This window comes from Acanthopagrus latus, chromosome 13 (genome assembly GCF_904848185.1).
Source record: "Acanthopagrus latus isolate v.2019 chromosome 13, fAcaLat1.1, whole genome shotgun sequence".
Classification (NCBI taxonomy): domain Eukaryota; kingdom Metazoa; phylum Chordata; class Actinopteri; order Spariformes; family Sparidae; genus Acanthopagrus; species Acanthopagrus latus.
Window position 1 is genome coordinate 24,551,012 of NC_051051.1, and position 26,249 is coordinate 24,577,260.

Sequence of the window (26,249 nt, forward strand, 5' to 3'; positions counted from 1 at the left end):
TTTGTTTCACACAGTTTTTTTCTCCTGACAAAACTTTTCAAAATTACGTATATATGATACAACTCTTCACACATGATTTGTTTTTTCTTAAGAATATTTTTTTCACTTGGCTTCACACTTGAAGAAAGTAACCATTTTCTTCTGACAAAACTGTTTTTATTCATCTATTTATTTATTTTATTTATTTATTCATTTACTTTTTGTCTCCTGCCAAAAAAGTTTTTCATTTGGTTTCCAGCATGAACTATCTGACCTCCTAAAATGTATTTTTAACTTTGCATAACACATGATACAAATGTGTATTTTGCTGATGTTTCACCAAAATGACTAATGTAAAATTATTTTTAATAAACCTGAGTCGGCTGGTGGTTTTCTCTCTGGAGCGTCTGTCCAGAATGAGGTTCAGCACCATGGACAGCTTCAGAAACCTGCCGCAGTGCTGATGTCAGATTCAGCACCGTGGACAGAGCCCACCTACCAGAGCTCAGCGGTGGAGGCTGAAACCATGACTGAACCTCCAAACAGCTGCAGGGCGCGTGTCCATCAACACAGCATGAAGACAGGACTCAGATTTGGATTAGAAACAGCTTATCAGCTGCCTGACCTTTGGAAAAGTCAGAGTTTCCACCAGCACATGAACGCACCACAGCACAGATACAAAGACCTGCTGCTCAGGCATCATTTAACTGTATTCAAATGCTCTAATATTTGAAGATTTTCTGTTTTGTACGTGTGTACATTTTTAAATAAAATACTTGATTAAATGTAGTATAATAGATTATACTGTGAAGATAAATCCTGGGGAAAATAAGTTTAAAAGTGAACATTTACGTCTGAATTCATAAAACTTCTTCTGAACCAAATGTACCGACCATTTCGACGTCTTTTAGATGTTTAATGACCTAAAAATAAAGTGACAAAACAATAATTTTGTGCACTTTATGAGCTCAAAGCCACCTCAGCAGATTTAACGATGGAGGGAAAACCACCTCAGTGTTTCTTCCCCTCCCACATTCATCCTGTTGACGTGATGGTTCAGACTCCTCATAGGCTGATTGGCACTTCTACAACCTCCAGTCAGCCAGATTGATGATGATGTTCGATCATGTGACATTATATCACATTAACAGGCTTTGATACTCTGCCAAACCACGTTTTTAGGGATATATTATTTTTTATCCCATCATCTGCTGCAAAGTGATTTGTGGTGCCACCAGATGTGATCCACAAATGTCAACATCTGTTTAGCTCCATCGTCATGAAACGATGGTTAGATCGATGATTCAGGAGCAAAATGAAGCTCGGGGGCGTCGGTGACAATAACCACTGTTGGTTTGTTGGATTGAGGATAATGGAGAGTGCGGCTCGTCCGGGCCAGCTGTGTTCAGGCCAGCTGTGAGGGGACAAAGACCAGAATCCACAATGGGAAACACAGAATCCTTAATAACCATAATGCGTGTCGCTGTTCTGAACAGCAGCTTATGCGTCAATTTGGGAAGCGTCTGGCCGGCCGACCCGAGCCACACAGACCGCTCTGACTGCGCGAGGCTTAAATTGGTGGTGACATCACAGCTGCCAGGATTAAAATAGATGTGTGTGTGTTTTAACAGCACGAGGCAGCAGGAAACAGGACCTTCAGTTAAAACGATGGATTCAAGGCTGGTGAGAAACTTTCCTGGAGCGCTGAGAGAATGAGGCTTTCAGGCCTCATGCTAGCTGGTTAGCATGCTAACTTCAGTAGATAGCTCTTCAATGGTGAAACTGTCATTTCTTCATATTCTTTTGCTAATTTCAAAGATGCATATATATTGCACCTTTATTTAATATTTAACATATTTCCTTTGAGATGAACAAATATGACATATTGAGGTGGATGTGTTGGATCTTGAGAAATCTAAATGAAATCTTTATCATTTAATAAAACATACAGTGAGTTGTACGGTATGTTGTTTGTTTTGTTTCTTCACTTAGTGTTACACATTAACATCTTAACATTTTTGCCCCAAAAAATGTTGTTTTAACTTTTTTTCACAGATGAAATGTTCTCCTCACAAAACTTTGGGTCTTGCGTAATTCTTTTCTTTGTTCCAGGATTCTTTCTCCTCTTTGTTTCACACATGAAAAAGATTCATTTTCAGGATTTTATCTAGACAACATGTTTCTTCACTTATTTCCACACAGCTCCTGACAAATTAGTTTTTTTTTTGTTTTTTTTCCCCCTGAATTGTCTTTTTCAATCAGCTTCACGGATGATTAATTTGTCTCCTGACAACAAATATGCCACTTGGTTTTACAAATTCTTCTAACAAACTTTGTTTTACACTTTTTTCCCCACACATAACACATAATTTATTTTATTTTTAGATAACAACAGTTATCTCCTCTTTGTTTTTTTTTACCTTGAAAGATACATTTTGGTGGATTTTCTCCTGAATTTGCTTCGTTGTGTTCTGGGCAGATAATAGATTATTACTATACTGTTTCATTCTGCAGCTGCCATGCAGAGATATAGCAGACATGTAATAAAAAGACATCAGCATCGATATTCTGTCTGGTTGTGTTGAGTCATCCGGCTTGTTCATGTCATTCCCTGTCTGTCCCTGGAGGAAATAACACTTTCATTTAAGCAGGAACTTTTTTTCCAATTTCCTCCAGTTTAAAAGCAATCCAGCCCAAATTTTAAATTTTTTGAGGAGCTGACAGTGATGATGCGATGTTTTGAAACATCTGTCGGTTTTTTTTCTTCGTTCTTTTTTTAATCTCAGTTCCGTCTCTCTGTTTACGAGCCGCTGACATTTGGAGGAAAAACTCATCATGATATCATTTTGAGACATCTGTTGGTGTTCGTCTTTGATTTTCGCTCTCACACACACAGCACACACACACACACACACACACACACACACACACACACACACACACACGCATGCATGCACACAGTGACTGTCATTGTAAATCCAGAGCACAGCATGGCAATCCATTAATTACACAGCTCCCAAAGTTCAATATTTCTGAGGCCATAGCTACAAAGGAAGGAATGAAATGTATAAATAATGAATTCAGCATTCTCTGTGATTAAAGCTGAATATCAAACCAATCAGACAGCCGTTGCGGCAGCTATCTGATTATCATTCACAGACTTTTTTTTCTGGCTGAAGCGATGCTCACTTTCCTCAGCTTCCATGCTTAAAACACCAGGGAACACAGAAGTGGAGGAAAAAAGAGTAAGCACGAAATGTTTGTTATTCATGAGTTCATTTTATTCAGATTTGCCTCCGTGTGATAGTTCATATCTCGGCTTAATGCGGTTTCATGCCGACGAGTGTCTCGAGTGAGGCTCCGCGGTTGGTTTTGTCCATGAGAGAGACAAAGAGATGACTTTGAAGTGTTTGCACAGAAAGTGCCAGAACACAAAAGTCTTTCACGCTCGCTCTGACTCACAAGGTCAGACACACACAGAGGGGTGTCGGCTGTGGGCCCGCATCACTTGACTCAGATGAATAAGAGATAGAAGCTGGAGTTAAATCGCTCGGTGTTTGCTCTGCAGCACCTCCTCGCCTCGCCCCGGCCCTCCCACAGCACATTCATGTCTCTGTTTGGAACAAAAATATATCTTTCAATCAATACTTCAGGCTTCTGCTCTGCTTCATCGCCGTCCTCGTTCTTGTCCTCTCCCACCTCGTCCACATCAGTCCGTCCTTCCATCACTCCCTCGGCTGCTGTGTTCCTCCCTCCATCTGACTCAGAGTCTCAGGTGTGATTTCAGACTCTTGTTGGCACGACTTGATTGCAAGAAATGTTCACGTTAATTATAAAATCATCAACACTCAGTTTTCATGTACATACTGTGTTAATGTCCTGATGTTTCTTTTGTATCAGATTGACAAACAAATAAAGAAAATATTTTTTTCTTTTTTCCTTTTTCCCTTTCCAAATTTTCAGGACAAACTTTTTTCAGGAAAAATGTGTTTTCTGTGTAAGAAAAAAAATTCCAGGAAAGAAATTCACCTGGTTTCAGTGGATAATTTTCACAGGGGGACATTTTTGTGGCAAAAAAAATAATAACAATAATTTGAAAACATTTCTCCTTTAAAAGAAAGAATTAAGAAATTCTACTCAGTTTCAGGACGAATATTGTTAGGAATTTTATTTTCTTACATATGTAAAAGATATTTCACTTGAAAAAAAAATATTCTAAAAACTATTCACTTTTCTTCCAGAAGAATTATTCACGTGTCGGACGAAGTGGAAGAAAACATTTTTACAAATAATACAAAAAAAATTACTTTGAAAAGAATAAAATAAAGACAACTTCACTCTGTTTCACACATGACAAAAAAGAAAAAAAAAATCCTGGCAGATAAACACTCACTGTTTTTATTGGTAACATTATTTTGGGAAAAATAAATTCACTTGTTTTCACACATGAAAAATGATCCTGAATAATCTGTTCTTTTTAAAATCTTTTTTCATGTGTGACACCAAATTCAAGAAAGAAAAAAACATAATTTTTGTTCAGTTTCACACATGAAAAACATATTTTGTCCTCTGGGATAAAATAATGAAAAGGTTTTACACATGAAATTCTAATGAAAAAATAAAATCACAATTTTTTTTCATCAAGTGAAAGAAAAATGTTTCATCAGCACTAATCCCTGCTTATATCATGAGTCTTGCACTACACCAACGATAGTGATGGTTGTGGAAATGTTGCAGCTGATGATATCAGACTTGATGTAATGGATGTGAGGTAGTCAGATCACATGCTGTAGCCCCGAGCCAGCGCCACTGATGCGTTGTGTGTGGTGGGAAACAGAATCAGTGTCAGCGGCTCAGCTGATGGCTGCAGACAGCCTGATGGTGTGATGATGGAGAGGAGATGCAGTCAGGATGTTTGTAATCCTGCATTTAACGTGATTATCTGCGTGCCGGCATGAGGGAAATAAGGAAATGCCTCAGATCTGACGTGTTTACAATGAAGACCCTCGTTCTCCATCCACAGAGAATTCAATCACTCGCATCCTTTCTCTCTCTCGTTGTTACTTCAAGCTGGGCGGATCACAGTCGGCCTTCCTCACATTTAACAACCTACATCCTCTTCACTGCTGCCTCAATAGTTTCATCAGCCTCGAAACAAATAACAGCATTAATGGGTTCGTCTGATGTCTGTCTGAGGAGGTGAAGCTCAATTTCGAGTGAATTTCTGGGAGAGCAGGTTCGGCTGACCCGTTGTTTCCTGAGCCGCTTTTCTAGAAAATATAATCTACGGGACAAATTGTTTTTGTGAGTCTTAGCCAGACAATCTTCTGTGCCTTCGAGGAACTGCAGGTTTCTCTGCCCCAGGAGTTGCTGCTTGGTTGCCATTTAGAGAACAGTCTTCATGAGCAAGATGATCTAAATATTTCAAAATAAAACCACGATGTTAAAAAAAACGTAGGAGTCGATACAGCAGCTACTCTCACTCACGTCAGCAGAGTCTGTTCTGTCTTGCCGCCTCTGTTTTGGCAGCCGTCTGTATCGACTTTAACATGCAGCTTTTGCTCGATCACAGTCAGAGAGGAGGAGATGTGGAGTCTGAGGGAGGACAGTGAAATCTCTGTGTCTGATTGAGATCCTGTCGGATGATTACAGGCCCAGCGGGGGGCGGCTCACTCTCTGATGGCAGTGATGAGTAAACTGTCAGATGGCTGTCAACCTCACATCCCCTTTGTTTATTGGACTGTCAGGCTGAGAGCCGTGCTCCAAGTTCATATGAATATACACCACTGTCATCTGTCTAAATTGCAGCGTCTTATCACCACTGATTAGGGCACAGAATACTTACGAGATCTCTCTTCTGGTTCAGCACCAGCAGGAATATTTTTTTGCTAAAAGAAAGTCACAGATCAAGATTTAGAGGCCAAGTACAGAAACACAAACAGGATCCGCTATGCTAAGAGAGTCACACTATTAGCTAATAAGAGGGTTAGGAGGATCTGTTTGAGGCAAATTTATTGATTTGAAAAGTTTCTCACACTCTCAATCCACGAACGGTTGAACAGAGAAATGTTGTGCAGCACTTCAGTAGAGAAACTGTCTCACTCCTGGTGGACTGTAACAAGCCATAGATCTTGATTGACAATTTCATTAATGATCTAGTACCATTATTGCAAAGATATATATCATCATATATCTATATTATCATCTTTAGCACACCTTTATTTTCTTATTATGTCTGAGAAAGTGACGGTACACAAGTTGCTGAGTTGACGTCACAGGGTTGGAGACATGGTTGTAAGACATCAGGTTTTTTCCAAAGTCATATATCGTGTCATCATTGTATCGTTTCCTTTGCTCTTTCTCGTCACTTAAATACTGGAAACAGCTGTCGACGTGTTGTTTAACATGAACACATGAACACACCGAGGTTGGAAGAACGTCCTCCGAACTCAAGGGCGCGGACCGTCCGAGGAGCACGTGAAAGCAGCATTACTCCCCTCTCGGGAATAAATCAGCTGTGTGGAAATAATTTCTGATTTTGGAGAAATCTGCTGACTGGTTGCTGTCACGACGACAGTATCAGCTGCTCAGTTTCATCAGTGTGAGGCTGAAAAGAACGGGCATACTGAAATTCAACCATGATGATCTGTCGGGAGAGACGGTGACTTAAACCGGTAACGAGTTGTTGTTTTCTTAGGCACAAGGTCCTTCTGTTGTGTCAAACGGACAGAAGATAACGTATCGCACCTGAATTGAATTGAAACCAGAATCACATCATGATGAACATTTGTGATATTGGCAAATATTGTATTTCTGTCAAAAGAAGCAATATAATGTTGTGTTGTGATGAAACTAGTGATTCACACTGTGCGTGATGTCTCTACCATCAGTGTAAGAATGTGGGTAAGAACGGGTGAAAGTGGCCAGTGTTCGAGTGGTTGGTCGATCAGAAAAGATTTGCATAAATCCAGTTAAATGTACTAGTTACATGCCTAACGTTAGATCCTCGTGGGTTAGTGAAGCTCTTTCAATGGAGCGTCTGATCTGAGGCAGCATGAACGTGAGAGACGACACTGGGGAGAAAGCAGGAGGCCGGCTTGATTGGTATTCGAGGAGACGCCCCCCGATCCAGTCACGGACTGGAGGGAGAAACTGGAACTGAAATGCATTCAAACACAAGTCGGAGGGAAGGGAAGGTACAAAAACAGGATGTGGCATCTTTGGTTTATTGTTGCTCTGCCCACACGTGTCGCCGTCAGTTCCAGTCGGGGCTGGAAACAGGCCGCGTCCTGATGTAGATGTTTGGAGTCATCCGCAGAAATGAGATATGAGCGGTGGCTCTGAATTCAGCACGAAGGCCTGCAGAGGGAGAGAGAAGCCGTATGTCTGTTTATTCTCCGAACATCTCGACTGTCTGCTCGTCTTTCACACTTTGTCCACCTGAAGCGCTCCGGTGCCTCTGTGTCTGTCTGAGATCCACCTGTCGCCATCTGCTCTTCTTTCACTCTCTCAACTTTAACAACAAACCTAAACGCTGCCGTAAGTGAAGCATTTTTCTCACTGAAATATGTGTTAAATCGCTCCATCTTCCAACAGTAATCCCTGTTATAATCTGTTTGCTCAGTAACTCAGTAGTTTGCTTCTGTTTATCTGTTTATATTTCCACTCCACGACAGTTTGCAGGATTGTATCGTCCATTTTACTCCACTACATTTATTTTATAACATTTTAATTTAAAGGAAAATGCGTTTAATATTTGAAGGAACTTGCTACTACAAGGAACTTTGATATTTTGTTGATTTTGGAGGCCACTGTGAACAAAAGTGAAAGTGTTTTCACTGTCAAAACAACAAAATATAATCTTAAAAAATAAAATCTGCTCCTGCTTCTTTTTAACTGGCTAACGGCATTTCAAATAACTAAATGGAAATAGTTCATCTTCTCACTGATGGGCTTATTTGCGTGCGCAGGTCATACAGGTGCATCGGTATTAATTTGAGACTGTTTCATAAACTCCTCCTTGTTTTCATTTCAGAGACTTGTGTGTGTGACTTTTACTTTTCCAGATTAATATCCTAGTGAGGGGGTTCTTTTCATAACGCTGCTGTGAAGGTCTTCAACATCAGGCGAGTTGTTATTATTCCTGTAGCGGCTCCATTATTCTGCACTTTCTATCTTTTGATTTTAGCTGAATGTCAAGTCCCTCTTGATTGATTGGAGTGGATTCGGATCACCTGTTGCTCAAAGAGTGGAGACTCCTGATTAATGATTGAGAGCAACTTGGTGCATTGCTCTCCCGAGTGTGATGACGTCCATTTTCTAAACGGGCCTAATAGAAGTTGTTCTGCTCTGTTCAGGCCCTGTTGAGATGTCTTTGCTGTCTTTGTTCTGACTGACGGGAGGTCTGGAGCATCCTGCAGCCTTGAATATTTAAAAAGTCACAGTTCAACAAGATGAGTTGACTCCGTACCTCTCAGCAGCCTGGTGCCTGCAGGTTTCTTTTGCTGTGTGTCGTCAGTAAAGCCTTTTACACCTGAGCCCCTTTAGACACCTGTCACTGTTCCATGTAATTTGGGAAACTTTAGACGGAGATTACAGGAAGAAATATATTCCAGTTTCATCATCATTGAAGAGGCGGTTAGTAATATATATATTATTTTATATTATTGTGGTTTGGAACTGGTTCTCAGGTTTTTCCCTCCAGTCCAGTCACTCACTTCTCCAAAATAATGAGAGCTGTGGGTTGACAATGTGAACAATAAATGACAATGACTCAGCAGTTCCTGTGTATGTGGGCTGAGGTAAAACTCAGAAGGTCAGCTCACTTCGTTTTGAAGTTTGTTGGGCAACATTTTCTAAACTGCTGCACTCATATGTGTCTTCTTATTGCACCATTACTTATTTGCAGCAAATCAAACTTGAATTAAACCTGACCCCAGCACAGTCTCCATCCTCACAGATGTGGAGTGTCGCGGTGCAATCTTCTCCTCTCACCTTCTGCCCCTCATCTAATTTTATCATCTGTCTGTTATCACTCCTCTCATCTCCTCTGCTCTTCCCTCATTCTCTTCTCCTGTTTGACACTTAGATCTCTAATCTTTTGTCTGATTTAGCACATTAATAGCTTCTATCTGACTTCTGTAAAACCACCTGCGTACATTGAAAGGGGAAACTCGTGCAGTAAAATCATCCTTGAACACATGACATCATCTGAGACACAACATAATGATCCAGATGGGAACAGCTGACAACATGTTACAACACTACTGTGTCAGTCACAGATCAATATTAAATGAAATCTGTCATTTCTGTTTTTATTAAGGTTATGTTTTATCTCAATCAATCTCAATCTTGACAATACTGACAATAGTAAAGTAAGTAAACACTTGCATGAAAGTGAGAGTTGCTTTTTCATATGACTTAGAGTGAGGAATAAAACGAAAATCGAACTTAGACCAGTTCTCAAGCAGAGAAAACAATGTAGATCAGACTCAGAAAATGAGTCACCAGAAAAAGAAAAAAGAAGTCCCCTCAGGGCTTCCATAGTGGAAATATCCCCAGGTGTCCTTTTAAAAGTATCCAGTGGTGTGACGTGAACATGTTGGCTAACATGACACCACCTCTATCACCTCCTGATGTGAGAGGTGGCTAATAATCACATAATGTCAACAAGATGCCACTTTTAGAACGAATGTCAACCTTGGACGTATCTGTGATTTGCAGAGATGTTAACTGCTGACAGTGATATCCTGGAGGCTGGGCTGGAAATCCTGCTTATACAGGGTTCTAAAAATAGATAAATGGGCCAGACGGGGTTTTTGAAAAAGCCCAAATGAAGTTCAAATTGAAGCTGCTGAGGATTCAGTTAAACTGTCTAAAACCTCAGCGATTAGCTGACTGAACCTGGGTTGTTGGAGTCGAAGCAGCTCAAAGAGTAAATCTGCCTCCTCTTACTTTCCAGGCACTATTTAAATGTCAAACTACTTCCTGTTTCTAGTCGTGTCTCCGCGTAATCCCTTCATGCCGGGGAAAAGGATTACTCACTTCTCAAGTCATTAGCATATGTAGACTTCATGCTAGTTTCACAACATTTAAGCAGGCTGCGCTCAGCGTCCACACTGAGACACAGCAACGCTCTCACGCTGCCGCCGAAACTTTATCTCCGCTCTGCTGTTTTAAACAAGCAGGACAGTGATGAATGTCATTTCTCTACAGAGCTGCACTTCTAGCAGGAGAAGAATCGATGTGAAATCACTGGAGACTTCTCCCGCTCTTTGTATCCCTGCCACAGCACAGACACAGCGACCTCAGCATGGGAATCACAACGGGCCTCATTCATCAATCAGAGCCAAAACAAAAAAATAAAAATCTATCCAGCGTCAGTACATCAGGGTGTGTAATGGTTCTAAAAATAAATGTTCTGGCATTTATTTAATCAATGCCGGGAGACAAAACTCACTTTTCTTGTCATTCTAACCTTGGAGTTAAACTTCTGAGGAAACTTTGGGGAAATTTCAGACACTCTGAGATGAATTACATGTTGAGGATCATTTAGTGTATACCTGCCATCCAAACAGTACTGGCTGGTATGAAAACCCGCATTCAGCTTTAACATTTCCACAACACCACAACACATGTTCCCATGTTTATGACCAGACTTTTATGTCTGGAGGTGGAGGGGACAATGATGAAGTTGCAGATGTTAAGGCTGCTAACCATGGCTCGAGTATGTGTTTCAATATTTGTAAGTCTGAAACTATGGGATATAAATATGGGAGACCTCAGGACAAAAAAAAACAAAAAACAAAAAATATATTTTAACAGGAATTCAGTCCATCAGCAGCTGTTATTTTTAAACAAGACATCTCCATTTATCTTTGTTGTGACCAAAACAGGTATTTTAAGCCGTTTCATGATGTTGTCCTCACCTTAACTGAATGGTTTTTGTGCCTAAACTTAACCAAAGCATGAGAATAGCATTGTGATGAAAAATCGAACCTAAAGAAACAGAAAGTTTTAAGTTCTCTGGAGCTTTGCAGAAATTTACTTTGCCAACATTTATTCTAGTGATGTGAATAGATCAGTATCATCAGCATACAGACGTCCTTTTTCCAAGTAATTTGTAAAAGTAGGCCCTAAAATGGACCCCCGGGGGACATCCTGGGCTGTCTTAAAATCAGATTTGTGGTCTTCTGCATATATAACTGAGTTTAAGCGTAATGCTGTTTTCTGCTCAAAGCACCAATGAAATCATTTAGCAGCAGACATGGTACTATGGCCAATTCTAAAACCAAACTGTGAATCACTTAAAATGTTAGTAAGTGAAAACTGTTTCAGTCAAAAGAATGATAGTTGAGCATGAGCACGTGTCCATTTTGAGGGATGACGTAGTTTTGAGGTTAAGTCCGGACAAGATTATGAATCCCCCCCCACCTCCAGTCTGGCTTTGTGTCCATGAGCATGCTTTTTGAAAATGCTGTTCAAAGTGCCTCTCTTGTTGTTGTGTTAATGGGAAAAATTTGCATTTCATAAATGCAAAAACACACGAGGCTAGATGCTTGACAGGGAAAATGAACAGCTGCCTGCAGCTCCAGGCCCCCCAAAGCCCCAGTTTGACTGTCTGTAGTGATGTGATTGATTGAACACTGATGCACAATATAAACAGATGTGACGAGGGCATTTTGGCTGATGTTCTTCAACTGAGTTTTGAAGAGTTTACACAAAATCAGTAAGTGATAACTGAGTAAGTCATCCAGTTACAGGAATCACCGACGCTGATGTCAGGAAGGCTGAACAACATGCTTCACAGTTCTATATGAATCATTTTTATTTAATTTTAGGATCATCTTAGGAGTTTTTTATCTGATAAAAACAGTGAGTGTGTACCAAAACACAAACTCGTGCTCTGCCGAGTGCTGAGTCGTTGGGTTCAACATGCTTCTCAGATTTAACTAAATTCCTGTAGAGGATTGCACACAGAAAGGATAATTTCGGGCTTGTATTATGAGGCAGTTAAATATTTTTCCCTGTGCCTGAGAGTTTTTATGTAATGACTTGGCACCAAAACACAACACTGACATCTGTGTCCATATCCCAATAAAACCGTTTAAATGGAAGCAGAGAACAATAAACTGAACCAAAGTCAAACTGCAGTGTGGACCCGTGTTCATATTCAGCCTCACAGTTCTCTGTTTGTTTTGTGTCTGAGCTGCAGAGAAGTAGAGCACAGACAGAAACACTGCTCCTTGGCTGAAGTTGAAAGAAAAAGTTTCTCTTGTTGCTCCTGAACACTGATGTTGTTCCTCTGTTTTCTCTCACTAACATTGAATCGATGAGGATGGTGGAGCTTCGGCTCCAGCTCGGTGTCATTTTGAATTTCATGGGCCGACCTGTCTGCCTGTCTGTGGAGCTTGTTAGTTTGTTTTGAAGCGAGGATCGGACGGTGATGTATTATCTCCCAGACTGGTTGTACTATCCTTCACTGACCCAAGACCAAGATAACAAGGCTGAGGAGCAGAGGGCTGAAAGCTGAGAGAGGAGAAGAAGAGGGAGAGGCCACGAGAACAAACAACATAATGTAGTCCACACTTTTCTTTCTTTATTATCTTTGTTTGTGTTGTTCTCTTTTCTCTTGGATAATTCAATCTCACTGAGGCTGTCTTCTGTTTTCTTCATCTCCTGCTGCAGAGAATAAAACTAACTCAAAACTTATCTCAGAGTCTGCTGAACTGTGGAGTTTGGTCACTTCGCTATGAACACATATATACACTTCAGGTATAAGATGCTTATTAACGCTATCATGCGTTAATATATGACTACACATGATAGCACCATAACACATGTTTTATTTGTTATTGTTTGTTAGATTGTATATTTATTAGCGGGAAAATGCCTACTTAACTGTGCAGAAGAAATTGCATTTTAATCTCAGGCTCAGAAAAGGTTTGACATGACATTAGTTAGAGTCAATAAATAAAGTCAGTGAGGCTCTTATAAACACTATCAAAAACAACTCCTTAAACTATCAAAAAGTTCCATATAAGTTCTTAAATATTGTTAACACTTAAATAGTCTTAACACAAAGTTAAAAGGACATTTTATATATGTATGTATATATGTATGTATTCACACACACACACACACACTCGATGCATGTATAAATATATATACATACACATATTTTTATAGTGTATATATATATTTATGCATATATATGAACATGCCTGTGTGTGTGTGTGTGTGTGCATTCATACATATTGGACATGGCTAATTGATAATGATGAGTTTAACTTGCTTTGTCATAAACTGTGTCAGAAATGGTTTATTGCCAAGAAGGTTTTCACATACAAAGAATTTTCCCTGTTGTTTGCTCCATCACAGCAGATAAAGTAGAGAGGGCAAAAAGTCAAGGATCTAAATACAAAACAGAAGTTTACGATACAGTGCGTATGAACCATAATAGTTAGCTTTTGCCTTTTTGCCACTCGATATAAGACGGAGCCCTCATTCATCGGTCCCCACAGTACATTTGTAAGGAATCCTGCTGAAATATTAATGAGACAACTTCAGCTTTTTATTTCGGGGTCAAATGTTTTTACTGCAGGGTCGGATTCACCCACAGGCTGCTATTTGCCTCTACCACTTCACAGCCATGCTAGCAGCTCTATGCGGCTGTTTGTTTGGCATCATGGTGCTGTGAATGTAACACTGACTATAAATCTTCAAAGTGAAATGTGAAAATGTAAATTTCCCATGTGGAAACTTTCATTCACGTGTGAGAGAGAAAAAGCCAATAACCTGTTAAAATGTCCGACTCACGTGTGACATTATTTTCTTTTCACGTGTGAATATATTGAATTCACATTGTGAGAAGGCAATTTCTCAAACTCCCTCACATTTCCTCTCTTTAACCACCATCTCCTCCACTCTGAACTTTCCCGTCCGTCTCCATTTAGTCTGTCCCTCGATAGCAGGAAAGCCAAAAATAATCTTGAAAAAGGCAAAAAAAAAAAAAAAAGCCACACAGCCCTGCAGTTAAATCTGTCAAACCCAACCAGCCCTCGGAAAATGTGTGCAACCAGGACTGTGACACGCTGTCATTGAAACATCTTTCCATTTTGCTGCGTAATTGGAAGGAGCTGTATGCCCAGAGAGGGAGGAGGAGGAGGAGGAGGAAGAGGAGGGAGGGTATCAGTGAATTATGGGAGACAATTGGATTGGCTTTTTCTTTTTATAATGGTGCTGAGCCCAATAAAGAAACTTAATGGATATCTTCAGTGGAACAGCGTGCAAATGTAATAGCCTGATCTCTGTCCCAGTTACAGCCCACCAGTCTGGAGGAATGCTGATTATTTGCTAATTAACTAGAAATAAATATAAATGGGAAAAGCATTAAGCAGAGAAATAACCTCTGCTGATAACATTAGTTTGGTTTCAGTAATAATACAATAAATAAAAAGCTAAATCCAATTTAATTAGTATTTCAACTGCTTAACCGTTCTCCCTTTACTGTGACTGTGTAATTATGCGATAGCTCAGTGACATCCCGGCTGTAAAGGGTTCTCACGGTGGGACAAACTGAAATGTTCTCCTCCGTGACGCGACGTCCCAGGAGACGCCGAGAAATGGGACGCAATATCACTCCAGCCACCTGAAACACTGAAAGCTATCAGAGCTAGCCGGTAGCCGGGGGGGGGGGAAATGATTATGGGATTAACGATTGGGGAAAGTGTGTTTTTGTGCCATCAGTCAGAGAAGCGATTAAAGTAACACAAAACCTACAACAAGAAGTGACGGAGGGAGGGGGATTAGAAAGCTCCGGGCCGCTGAAGTTATTCAGAGGAGACGGTGGCGGCTGGAATGAGCCGCCTCTCTGCCCACCTGGTGCTCTGTGGACGGGTCGCTGCCTCACACACAGTATTGAAGCTCATGTTGTGCTGAGGACGTTAAACCTACATGCATTGGATTTGTACAGTGGCCCTGAGAGCTCAAAGCGCCGCAGCTCAGACTCACACCAACACAGATAACACTGTAAGCACTGATAACATTAACAGTGGTCGACAAACTCATCTGTGCTACATTCAGTGTTTCTGTGTTTGGTGTTTCATTTCCCCTTTGCAGCACGTTTGCTGGTCAACTCTCCCCCTAGAGCACCAGCATGAAATACATTCAAATACAAACAAGGTCAATTATGACTCTTTTTCTTATGAATATTTGATCCAAGTGAAACTTTCCTCAAGCTGAGAAGAGCAATTTAGAAATCTGTGACAGCATCACAGTGTTAGGTCTACGGGCTGAGCAGGAACTTGGTTCTGATTGGACTTGACAGGCGCCATCTTTAGGTACGGCATCTGATTCTGCTATAAATCTATGGTTTGCATGTGTTTTGTCTATGTTTGTGTGTTCACAGCCTACATTGATTTGTGAAGTTTGGTGAAATTTGAAGATATCAGCTTTCATATTCAGAATCTTTGCACTATACTGACTGAGACTCAAACAAACTATGTGGCTTAAGGCCGGAGTTATACTTTGGTTTTAACAACAGGCTTGTGTATCCTGTGTTTGTTTGGGGCATCAGTCTTGCGATCCCTCAGAAATTAATGCTTAATGTACGCAAGATGCAACTCAACAGCAGAAGGAGCAGTGTCATGCCAGCATGGGTGTGTTAATGTGAAGCAAGTATATCTCCGGCGTAAGCTGGAGTCAGAACACATCTGACTTGATGTAACTGGTTCAAACTGCCACACTTAAGGATCTCTCGTCTGTCCACGTCTTCTTCTGGACGTCTGAACCATCTGTTTGCCTTTAAAAACAGTGCATGAAAGCAGAGAGGCGGCCACAACAGCAGCTGCACTTGGGCACTGCTTTGAGTCAAATTTAATCCTAATGTGTTCTGTGCAGATGAAGGTCTTCAGTCATCCGGGTCATGGTAATACTACGTGCTATAGTGCAGACAACTGGACTCATTTTGGTTTCTTGGAGACGTTTCCCCTCTCACCCCTACAGAGGACACTCCCACACAGAGTTTAAACGCCCGCAGCTCCCCTCCAGTTAGTTAGAACTGAAGAAGCCTCTTGGGTGAGAGGTGAAACGTCTTCAGGAAACTGAAACACGTCCAGCTGCCTACGATACAGCACTCAGAACTAATTCATCACTTTAACCCCTGCTGGAAAAGTTGCTCTTTGTTTTTTACCGCCCCCAGTGAATAACCACAGCCAGTGGTTTAACTGGAGTGACTTTTGAGAGGAGGGAACATTTTATGAACCGGAAAATTATGGACTGCAGAAGAATTAATAAAAATCCCTCATGACTGGTAGAAATAATACTAATAAAAAACATGCATGTGTCATGAAGACACTGAAGTTTTGCACAAACTTTGATTCCGCTTGTGAATCATTTTAAAAGGCTTCCGCTCCAGCATGTCTGATTGTGTTTCATCAGCGTTTCCTCGTGTGAAATGAAAACAAATTAATATTTCATTAGAGAACTTTCAAATTTCAGAAGCCTCGAAAACACGTGTGCATGGGGTATTTAAAAACACATCAAACAACTGGGTTTACTCAGGGATCAGCCCGTCTCTGAAATATTGCAGCAATAAAAACATGAAGCCTGACGAGGAAGTAAAGTGAGGGGAGATGAAAAAAAACAACCATTTTTTTTCTTTCTTTTTTTTTTTCTGGCAGCTGTTTTCTAACCTTGTAACTGCAGACATTTTCTGTGTGAACACATGAAGCTGCAGCTTTCTTCAGACAGGTGTACTCCCACCTGGACAGGTTGAACATTTGAACCTCGGCCAGGATTGAAGAAGAAACGGAGGAAATCAATACGAGGCTGTCGGGCAGCATTAAGTCAGCTGTGACAAGTGCTGAGAACGGACAGGAGCGTCATTTCCTGGTGAATTTTAGATGAAAAACAGGAAACGTTCACCTGCTTGAGGTAGATGAGACGCTTCTTCCAACATGGCAGCACGTTTTCATCTCATCACGTTTGTATTAAATTCATCACAACAGACAGTTTTTTTTTCCTCCAAATATAGAAACCTTTTTATTTTACAATTTCAGCAAAAATATCATACAATTCCAGTTAAATTGTACAGTTTGTTAAATATCTAAATACACTTTTACAGTTGCAATGTCAGTAGAAAAAAATATCGGATATTTTCTCATGAGATACAAAATGTACACGTCCCTACACGACAAAACTCACACACACACACACACACACGTACACAACATGTGTGTGACTGGCCCGACGCCGGCCGTGGACATTAAAAACCTTTTTGCTCTTATAAAATGAGATTTCTTTACATTGCTCAACAAATTTTTAGTCTGACCAACAACAACATGGGGAAGAATCATCACAACGAAAAAAAAAAAAGGGCTGTACGTTTATCTAATCTTATCCCACAAACCGTGGAAAAGTAGCTTGAAGTCAAGAGATTTTCTGCTGTTAAATGATTTTTCCATGAGTGGATACACAGTCGTTAGGGATTTCACTCTACCACAGTAGATTAACAGCTGAATAAACTCAAATGTAAAATGTCACCTTAAGATTCAAAAACTCGACCTAAGTTACAGTTTGATGTGCAACAGTAAAAGGTACAATATTATACGTTCACCCTTTCTCGGTTAAGAGTTCACTCCAGTGGATACAGTCAGCAACATCTTGGGCAATACTCGGCTAATTTCAGGAGAACAACCCTGAAGTCCTGTTTCTACAGCTCAGGTTAATGACGCTGTAAATGACCACGAACGTTCGTAAACACTTTGACTTCGAAGTAACGTAGCGATACACCACAATGTTTCATAAACCTGACCAACTGCAGTAGACGTGTTGGGAACAACTCGATCATTTAGGTACGAGGATGTGTCGTCTCGTTTGCTTCAGCTGGCCTGGATCTGTCCCACAGAACAGTCCTGTATCAACATCACCCTCGTTTCTCAGATGCAGGCAGCCTGAGCACCAGCTGGAAGAACAAGTCGGGGGCGGCCATGTTGTCAAACCAGAGACTGAATGCTAAATACTACTTGGTGAGCTACTTCCTCCAGCTGCATTGACTGATATTTTTTGGCCACTTGGAGGCAGAAGAGCTCCACTGATGGACACAAACCTGACCTGCTTTCATTCTATCGCTGTTGCGGCTCACATCAGCAATATTAAACTAAATTTGAAGTTGTGTTTTTGCCCCCGTCTGTTTTTGTTTGTCGGCAGGATCACACAGACTACTGAACGGATTTCTACAGAACTCGGATTGAGGATGAGAACAGATCCTATTACTTTTGGTGTGGATCAGGATAAAGGAACAGATCCAGGAATGTATTTCTTCTCAAACTGTTTTATTCTCGTAATTTTTCAGAGAATAATTTGTAGACCTTGATGGGGGAAAAAAAAACAAAAAACAACAACATATATTTAGGTGGCTGGAATCTGAGTGAGTACAATTGATGCAGATAGAGCAGATTTAAATGTTTATTTTGATTAAACTTGATTGAATAAGAAGGGACTGAGGGAAAAAATAAAAAATAAAAAAAATAAACTAAAAACCTTCCTCTGTTATCAAGAGTTTAGCCGCCGTGAATCAAGTCAGTCAAGTATTTACTGTACGAGACACTGCGGCCGCTCTGTGAGACGAGCTTGGTGGACTCAGACAAACCAGATAGTTTGTTCTGATGTGGAAAAAGGAAAAAGACAAGTAGCCCAAGATGTTGCCATGTGTATCCGGCTCTTTGCACAGCTTTGTCCCTCAGTACAGTGTTGGTATTAAACAGTCCTTCACAATAAAGTGACATGATTGAACAGCGCAGGTTGTTCTTCTGATCCGAACAGAGTTGTGTTCACGTGAGAACACTGGTACTGTGGCGTCACCACGGTGTAAAACGCTCAGACGGGTGTTTGGTTTGGTCCTGTAGTGGAGACTCTGCCACTGCAGTGACTCTGTGGTCTGAAGCAGCAACTCCTGCTCAACTCTTAACAATCTGACAGAGGACAAGTCGTCCAGGCGTGGGGGTCAAAGGTCAGGGCCGACTCCACACACTGAGACAGGTGACAGGACTGATTACAACAAGAGGATTTTCAAACTTCAACACAAATGATGAAAGATGACACGTGTTGCATGGGAAGTTATGCATATACTGTTAATTATCTGTGACTTTGGTTCTCAATTCAAACTTCTGACGTTTCCTCTGCAGCAGATAAAATATCCAAAGCAGACAATAGGCTGAAATATCTCAGGGATATCATGACTTTATAAAAAGCAAACACAATAATGGTTGAGCCAGTTTCCAAGTCCAAAAAACAGACTGACAGATTTCAGTTTTCAGTCTGAAGGTGACGTCCTGCTGACTGATGACAATTTGGCTGATTTAACTGCTGTGCATTTTCTAACAAATGTATTTTATTTTTTAGGCTGAAAATCAGTTGAACGTTAGTAAACTGCTGATACATACATGTATTCCTAATTCACATCAATTTTTGATGCTGAAAATACACCTTGGAAAATTACTTCACCACATTTAATATCAGAAACTTTCAATTCTATTTGTATTGGTGACTTTCAGTTTTACCAAAATAACATTTTAACATGAAATGTTTACTTTTATGTAAGTAGGATTCTCAGGTAAATACTGATCACAGCTGCTGCTCCATTTCACCTTAAAAACTATCAACTGAGATATTTGCGTTGATAAAATCTGCAACTTTCATCAAGATTTATTTGGAAATGTATCTTTCTTGCTTTTACACGTTTGTTTTCGATACTAATAATCACATGGAACAGTTTCCTACAAAACCAGAAGAAATTGTTGGCATTTGATGATTCTGCCAAATGAGACAGAACCAGGTCTTTTAAGCCAAACCGTGATCTTTTCCAAACCCTGTCAAGCGGATTTTTTTGCCTGAACCTATCAACAGAACATAAGCACAGTGTTGTCACGTAAAACACAAGAACGGAGTTTCCACATATCCACAATTTGCAGAAACATAAACTGCCAAGCTTTATTCTGCTAATGTCATTAAGTTAGCCTGATTTGCAGCCAAATACTTTGACTGAAGTATGTTTGAGGACATTTTGTTTTTGGTTTTACACCGATTGAACAGTGCACAACACCTGGAAGTGATGATTAAAACGGCACACGCTGTACATTGTTCTACTTCACATAATCGGATTAGAGAGAGCGATGCGGGCGACAGACCAGAACATCCCAGAACATCCCAGAACACCACGTCGAACAAAATCAACATCGGCTGAACAACAGGATCAAAAACAAAACACGACAGAACATTTCATTAAAAAGAAAAAGCAAAAAAAAACAAGAAAACAAAAACGGGATTCAAAACACAGTAATTACAATAATTCCCTTTTCCCATGAAAGTACTTTGGATTGAACAGGTGGGAAAAACAACACAACAGCATCATGTCATGATTAAACAGAACGGAGGTCTTCTTAGGGCTAAAGTTAACTTTTCAAGGCAGGAGGAAAAATAAGGTGGAAAGTCTCTTTAGCTCTATTCACAGCCAGCGGATACATGTGTGTTCATTTAGAAAGCAGAAACCAGTGGTGCCTTCAGTGTCCTCGCCAGAGTCGAGGTCAAGTCAGCTTCAACTCCAGTTCAGGGTTCAAGAAAAGTCCAGAATTAAGTGAAACGTCCTCTACACTGAGATGGACACGCTGCACCTCACACACACACACACACACACACACACACACACACACACACACACACACACACACACACACACACACACACACACACACACACTTTACATCTCGTCCTCTTCGACAAGGCACTAAGATTTCATTCAAGTTTATCATTACACAAGTGCTTTATGCATTTAAAACCCCACATTTGTCTCAATCCCAGAGCTGCCTCCATCCGTCTCTCTCCTCCTGCTCACACTGTACGCTGAAAGTGATGTGTCAGCTTGGTGACCGGCCAATCAGGTGGCCCTGCTGCGAATCAGCCAGCCTGCCAGTCACATAGCCAGCCATCCAGCCAGGCAGGCGGGCAGCCAGGCGTATTTGTGGCGCTGCCCGCTGCTTTGCGCCATGATGTGACCCCGTGCTCAGCCGTGTGTGACGAGGTCGCTCCGGCGACTGATTGGCGGAGTCGGTTGGGAAGCAGCGAAGGGTGCAGTGAAAGCAGAGGGAGACTCTGGGAGGCAACTCATGCCACCACCATGACCACCACCACCATCACAACAACAAACAAGCCCTTAGCCAGCAAGAGATAGTCCGCACAAGAACGTGGCGGCGGACGACTCATCAAATAACGAGGAAAGTACAAAATAAGAGGAAAAAAAGGAGCGTCTCTTTGTCAACTTCCTGCGGCTACATTCAAAGCAGAGAGACAGAGAGCGGACCGGGAGGAACTACATGTTGTGGGGGAGCAGGAGACACGAGGGAGTGAACACGGGGTGGATGAGGGTTGTAAAGGAGAATCAATTCACCAGTTGATTTTCAGAGTGGTTCTGCCTGACTTCACCCAGGTGTCAGGATGACTTTGGCTCAGTAGGAGCGCTCCCCCCTCCTCCCCCCAGGGAGGATGTCAGAGCTGGAGAGACATAAGGGGATTTGAGAGGGAGAATGAAGAAGGTGGGCAAAGATGCAGTCATGCAGGCAGATAGAGACGGACGTGCAGGGAGAGGCGAAGCAGGAGAGACAGGATGGGGAAAGAAATGGAGACCGAGGATAAAGGGAGAAAGAGAGGCAATAAATAAACTTTAAAGGAGACAAAAGAAATAAGAAAAGAGAGGAGAGGAGTGTGAGATAACTAATCAACAGCAAAATCAGGGAAGCGAGGCGGACCGTCCGCCACAGCGACGCTATGACAGAACAAATACATCTCACACACACAGTCACTTTAAAACACACACCCATCCATCAGAGATCAGTCTCTCCTCTAACCGATGTGTTTAACCAACTTCCCCTGCAGGTATCCCATCCTGCCTCACCGCCAAAGAGAGGCAGCTGTCACCTCAGGGGCAGGTAAATGAGGAACTGGAGTAAATGTAAAAACTCCATTTCATCGGCGGCAGCAGTCTGCCTGCGTCAGGAGTTTTCTGTGGATGCTGCGGGGCCTCAGTTGGCGCCCTGGTTGAAGTGATCCAGCACGGTGGAGTTGGTTCTCTCAAACAGCCACTGCTGGCTGAGAGAAGACGGGTCGCATGTGTTCATGAAGATCCGCCGCTCGTTGGGGCTGCAGTCGATGCAGCTGTTACTGACCGGGTGATACAGACTCTTGTCCTGCAGGACGGAGGGAGAGAGAGACGGGAAGGAATGAAAAATCTTTTCATCTGAGCCTACTGGTGATTTTTTTAGGCCACCACAGTATCTTCTTGTGGTGATGTGGTTGCCAGCAGGAACCTTTTCAGCACTGCTGGTGGTGCGTTCACTGACATTCAAAAGTCTTACAGCACCATTATGTATTTTATTATTATGTTTTAACAAGTGAAGCCATCTGTTTATCAGAAAAACTCTGTGAATCACTGATGGTTCAGGCAGAAGCCCGAGGACAAAAATATCATTTAGTTTCACCCAAATCTGTTACAAATGTGTTTCTGTACAGTAATCAGTGAAGCCTGGCCCACAAAAATCTGAGCTCTGTGCCACTCGCTCAGCACTTACAGCTTAAGATTGATTGATGGGTGGAAGCCACAATATTATTGGTTTAAGATTGGTTAGTTCAAGATGTTTATGTGCCAAAAATATTTAATATAAAAACACAAATCAATTCATAATGTAAAGTTTAGTCATGTTAGAGACCTTTTGCATTTGAATGATTATTTTCGAGAAGTGCTCTGCTGAGCCGTTATCATCCTCTCTCGTCTTTTTTGTTTCTAAGTGTTAAATGCTGCAAAAAAAAACCTTTCTGTGACACTACATTAAATCCTCGGAATGCTATAAAAATACAAATGTGGCCTCCTGCATGGCCTGTTTTTTTTGTAATAGTCGAGCTTAAATGCATAACAACGGCATAATGAGGTCCTATGAATATCCATCAGCCTCAGGGCACGTTCAGTCTCAATGTGCAGAACTCTGTGCAATGATTTAAGAAGCCTTGAAGTCATTTATTTTATAGCAATTATGTTTGGAGCTTTGTTGCTTTGTACAGGAAGAGAAACACAATGTTCAGAGGAGAGAGGTCGAGACACACACACACACACACACACACACACACACACACACAGGTAATATGTTTACAGATGAGGCTGTCTGTACCTTCCTGTAGCGCCACAGCTGGTTGCCCTTCATGCCGTGACAGTCGTACAGGGTGACGGGGCTGTTGTGGGAGATGGCGTCGAAACAGACTTTTTTGGTGTGCATGGGGTCGCCGACACGGATGTCCTCTCTCCAGCCGAATGTGAACACCTGCAGGAAAACGAGTGTCACAATCTCTACGATTTCAAGTTAAAATATTCTAAAAACAAAGAAAAACCGTCCAGTCGCCATAATGAAAAGCCACAGATATGTTCAAATTTGTAAATGTCTACAGCTACAGGGCTCAGTGGAGAAGTTACAGAGTCAAGACTGCTGCCAAGCCACAGACCACTGTTCAAGGACAGCCTTTCTGTAATGTCTGACAAGCTTTGACTCGTGAAAAAGAAAAATACGCACATGGATGAAGCCGTCCTCTCGAACACGTGGTTACCGTTGTGAAAGTGTCTAACCCTTTTTGACTACAGCAGTTCAGAAACACACTCTGGTTCCAGAGTTCCACAGCTTACATTGGTTATCTTGACCAAGGGCCAACTGAAACCAAGAGTCGATGTAGTCCATCATAGTTGTTCCTAGCAATGCTGGGAAATTGGAGATACAGACTGTTATATGGTGAATGAATGATGTGACTACGGCGACTCTCATGCCATTTATTAAAAAAGTTTTGCAGGTTGAACTCTGAACCAGCCCAGAACCAGCACTTGGTTCACTTTGGTCAGAAGGAAATCTTTTCCTAAACCTAGTCAAGTCTTTTTGTTGCCTAAATCTAACCATACAGTGACAAAAAAAACTCAAAATGGGCAATAATAAGTGAAGCCACAACTGCTTGCTCTCAATCAGACTAAGTTAAAATGATATGTGCATAAGCACAGCGCTGTTGCAACATACATTTCAAAATTGAACCCAAAGACACTGTTTGCAGAAATGTAGATTGCCACTGTTCATTCTGGTGGTTTGCTTGATGTGAAACCAACAGCAGATTCAGGCATTATGGTCTTTAAAGTTTGTGGATTTGACCTTTAGTAACTGTGTCCATTAAGACATGAGACACTAATATATGTTCAGTGTTGTGCCCCCATTTAACCTCCAACAACCTCAAAGCCAGAGAAAAGTTCTGTCTCATGTACCTCACACTGACTCATTCTGTATGAATCTTCATGACTTTTATCATCCCTCCTCCCTTCAGACTCCGGCCTTGACCCCTTGCACTCAATTTTACTGGCTGGACACAAATAAAGTTTTACTCCTCTTTCACAAAATGTCATGGTTCCCCTGACTGAGTTTTACTGGAGCCTTTGCATTCACTATTATTGGATGGATATTGTGTTTGGTTCTACTGGCTTATACTATTAATCCATTAATTGTAAGAGTTTGTTTCTGCCTCACCTTGGATCAGAAGCTGGTGTGGCCTCTGTGGATAAACAACTAATCTACTGCTGAAAACTGAGCAGCTAAAAGGTTCAGGGTTCAGTCTGACTGGTGCTGAGCATTTTACAGGCTAATCAAGGTTAAATGTTTCACAGGCTTGTGACTTTACAGCTGTACGGAGTTGAAAACACTATAGCAGGCAGCTCAATCCTATTCTTATCGACTGTGTAAAGAATAAAAATTACATATTCATCAAAGTCTGCAGGTATATTCACACAGAATAATCTTAATACCAAAGTCAAGAATGAACCTGAGAAAGAATGTCTTCATAGATGTGACGTTCTGAAGGATGAGGTGTTTTTTCACGTCCCTGTATGCAGAGCTTGCCGAGTTGTCTCATCACACTGAGATTTAGTTGTTTTTAACTGCTAGTTGGAGCTGCAATAATCCATAGATGATCAACTATTAAATTCAGAAAAAAAAAAAAAAAAGTGGAGCCAGCCCGATACTTAACATTTGGGGCTGACATTATATATCGGTCGAAAAAACACATTTTTTGCAATGATCTCTCAAATGTGGTTATGCAACACTGACGAAAACATGTAACAGAGTCTGGGTATTTTACAGTTTAATAACAGACTGTATCATCTAAAAGGAATAACACCTCAGCATATCAGGAGGAGTTGGTACCCCTGGAAATGGCCAAAAATATTAAAAATTCTTAAAATGGCTGACTTCTAGTTTGCAGTATAACACAAGAGGCTTTTATTTAATAGCTGCACTCCATCGTTTAGGAATTTAGATCAAAGTTAAAGCAGTGATAATTCTGGCACTGGAATATTTAGTTGTTATTTGAAGTATAATTCATGTGGATGTGGCACTGAGACAAAACACAGAAAGTGAGTGTTTCCTCTGAATCTGTATGCATGTGACAAAACTGCAATTTAACACATGACAGATGTAGTAAAGAGTCCCTGTACCATCTGAGGAAGCTCCCCAGAGTTTACCGATCATCTATATTGATCTATCTAAAAACTGCAGTGAGATTGTGATGACTCGGCACACTGAGGAGACTCGTACAGGAGGCTGTGATTGATGATCGTCCCTTTTTATCTAATTGTTTGTCACCGTCAGTCCCCGGCATTAAAAATGACCACGATGAACTCAGCAGTCAGGACCGATGACTTCTTTAGCTTTTACTGCAGTTCTTAACCAGAGAGATTCTGCTTTCTCATATTTTTGTTGTCTGTGATTTAATTTTGGACCTTGTTGAAATCTTGTCAGTAACATCCAGGCGGCTGCCGCTGCTCCAGCTAATGAAGACTTTGTGAATAACTTCCTCCTCTCCTCTCGTACAGAATCAAAAAGCCCCGACAAGGACAGCTGCTGGAGGGCCTCCGGTGATTTGCAGTGAATCCATTTCTCGCTGGCGCTGAATACAGACTGTGACACAGATTAAACTACAATGCATCTTCAGATTAAAGCAATTAAAGTGTCAGAGCTGTGAGGCGCAGTATTTCAGCTGAGGAAACAAAAGGGGACATTCAATCCATTAAGGTTGTATTACGAGCTCGAGTTTAAAGATCCTCGGTGTGACGTGCGAGAACAAACAGACTCCGTAAGAACAATGAAAAGATGATGAAGCAGCACAGTGTGTTTGTGTGCGCCGTTTATGTGTCTGTGTTAGCT

The 26,249-nt window shown here is 41.2% G+C and overlaps 1 protein-coding gene across 1 annotated transcript in view; it reads right to left on the minus strand.

Moving 5' to 3' along the window:
* Positions 1–16,992: 16,992 nt before the first annotated feature.
* Positions 16,993–26,249, minus strand: part of LOC119031040 (polypeptide N-acetylgalactosaminyltransferase 10-like) — an 89,749-nt gene continuing 80,492 nt past the window's right edge. The window contains exons 11-12 of the mRNA XM_037119156.1: positions 23,196–23,345; positions 16,993–22,220 (exon numbers count right to left, since the gene is read on the minus strand). Coding sequence (XP_036975051.1) covers positions 22,056–22,220; positions 23,196–23,345 — 315 coding nt within the window. The 3' untranslated portion in view covers positions 16,993–22,055. The remainder of the gene's footprint in view (positions 22,221–23,195; positions 23,346–26,249) is intronic.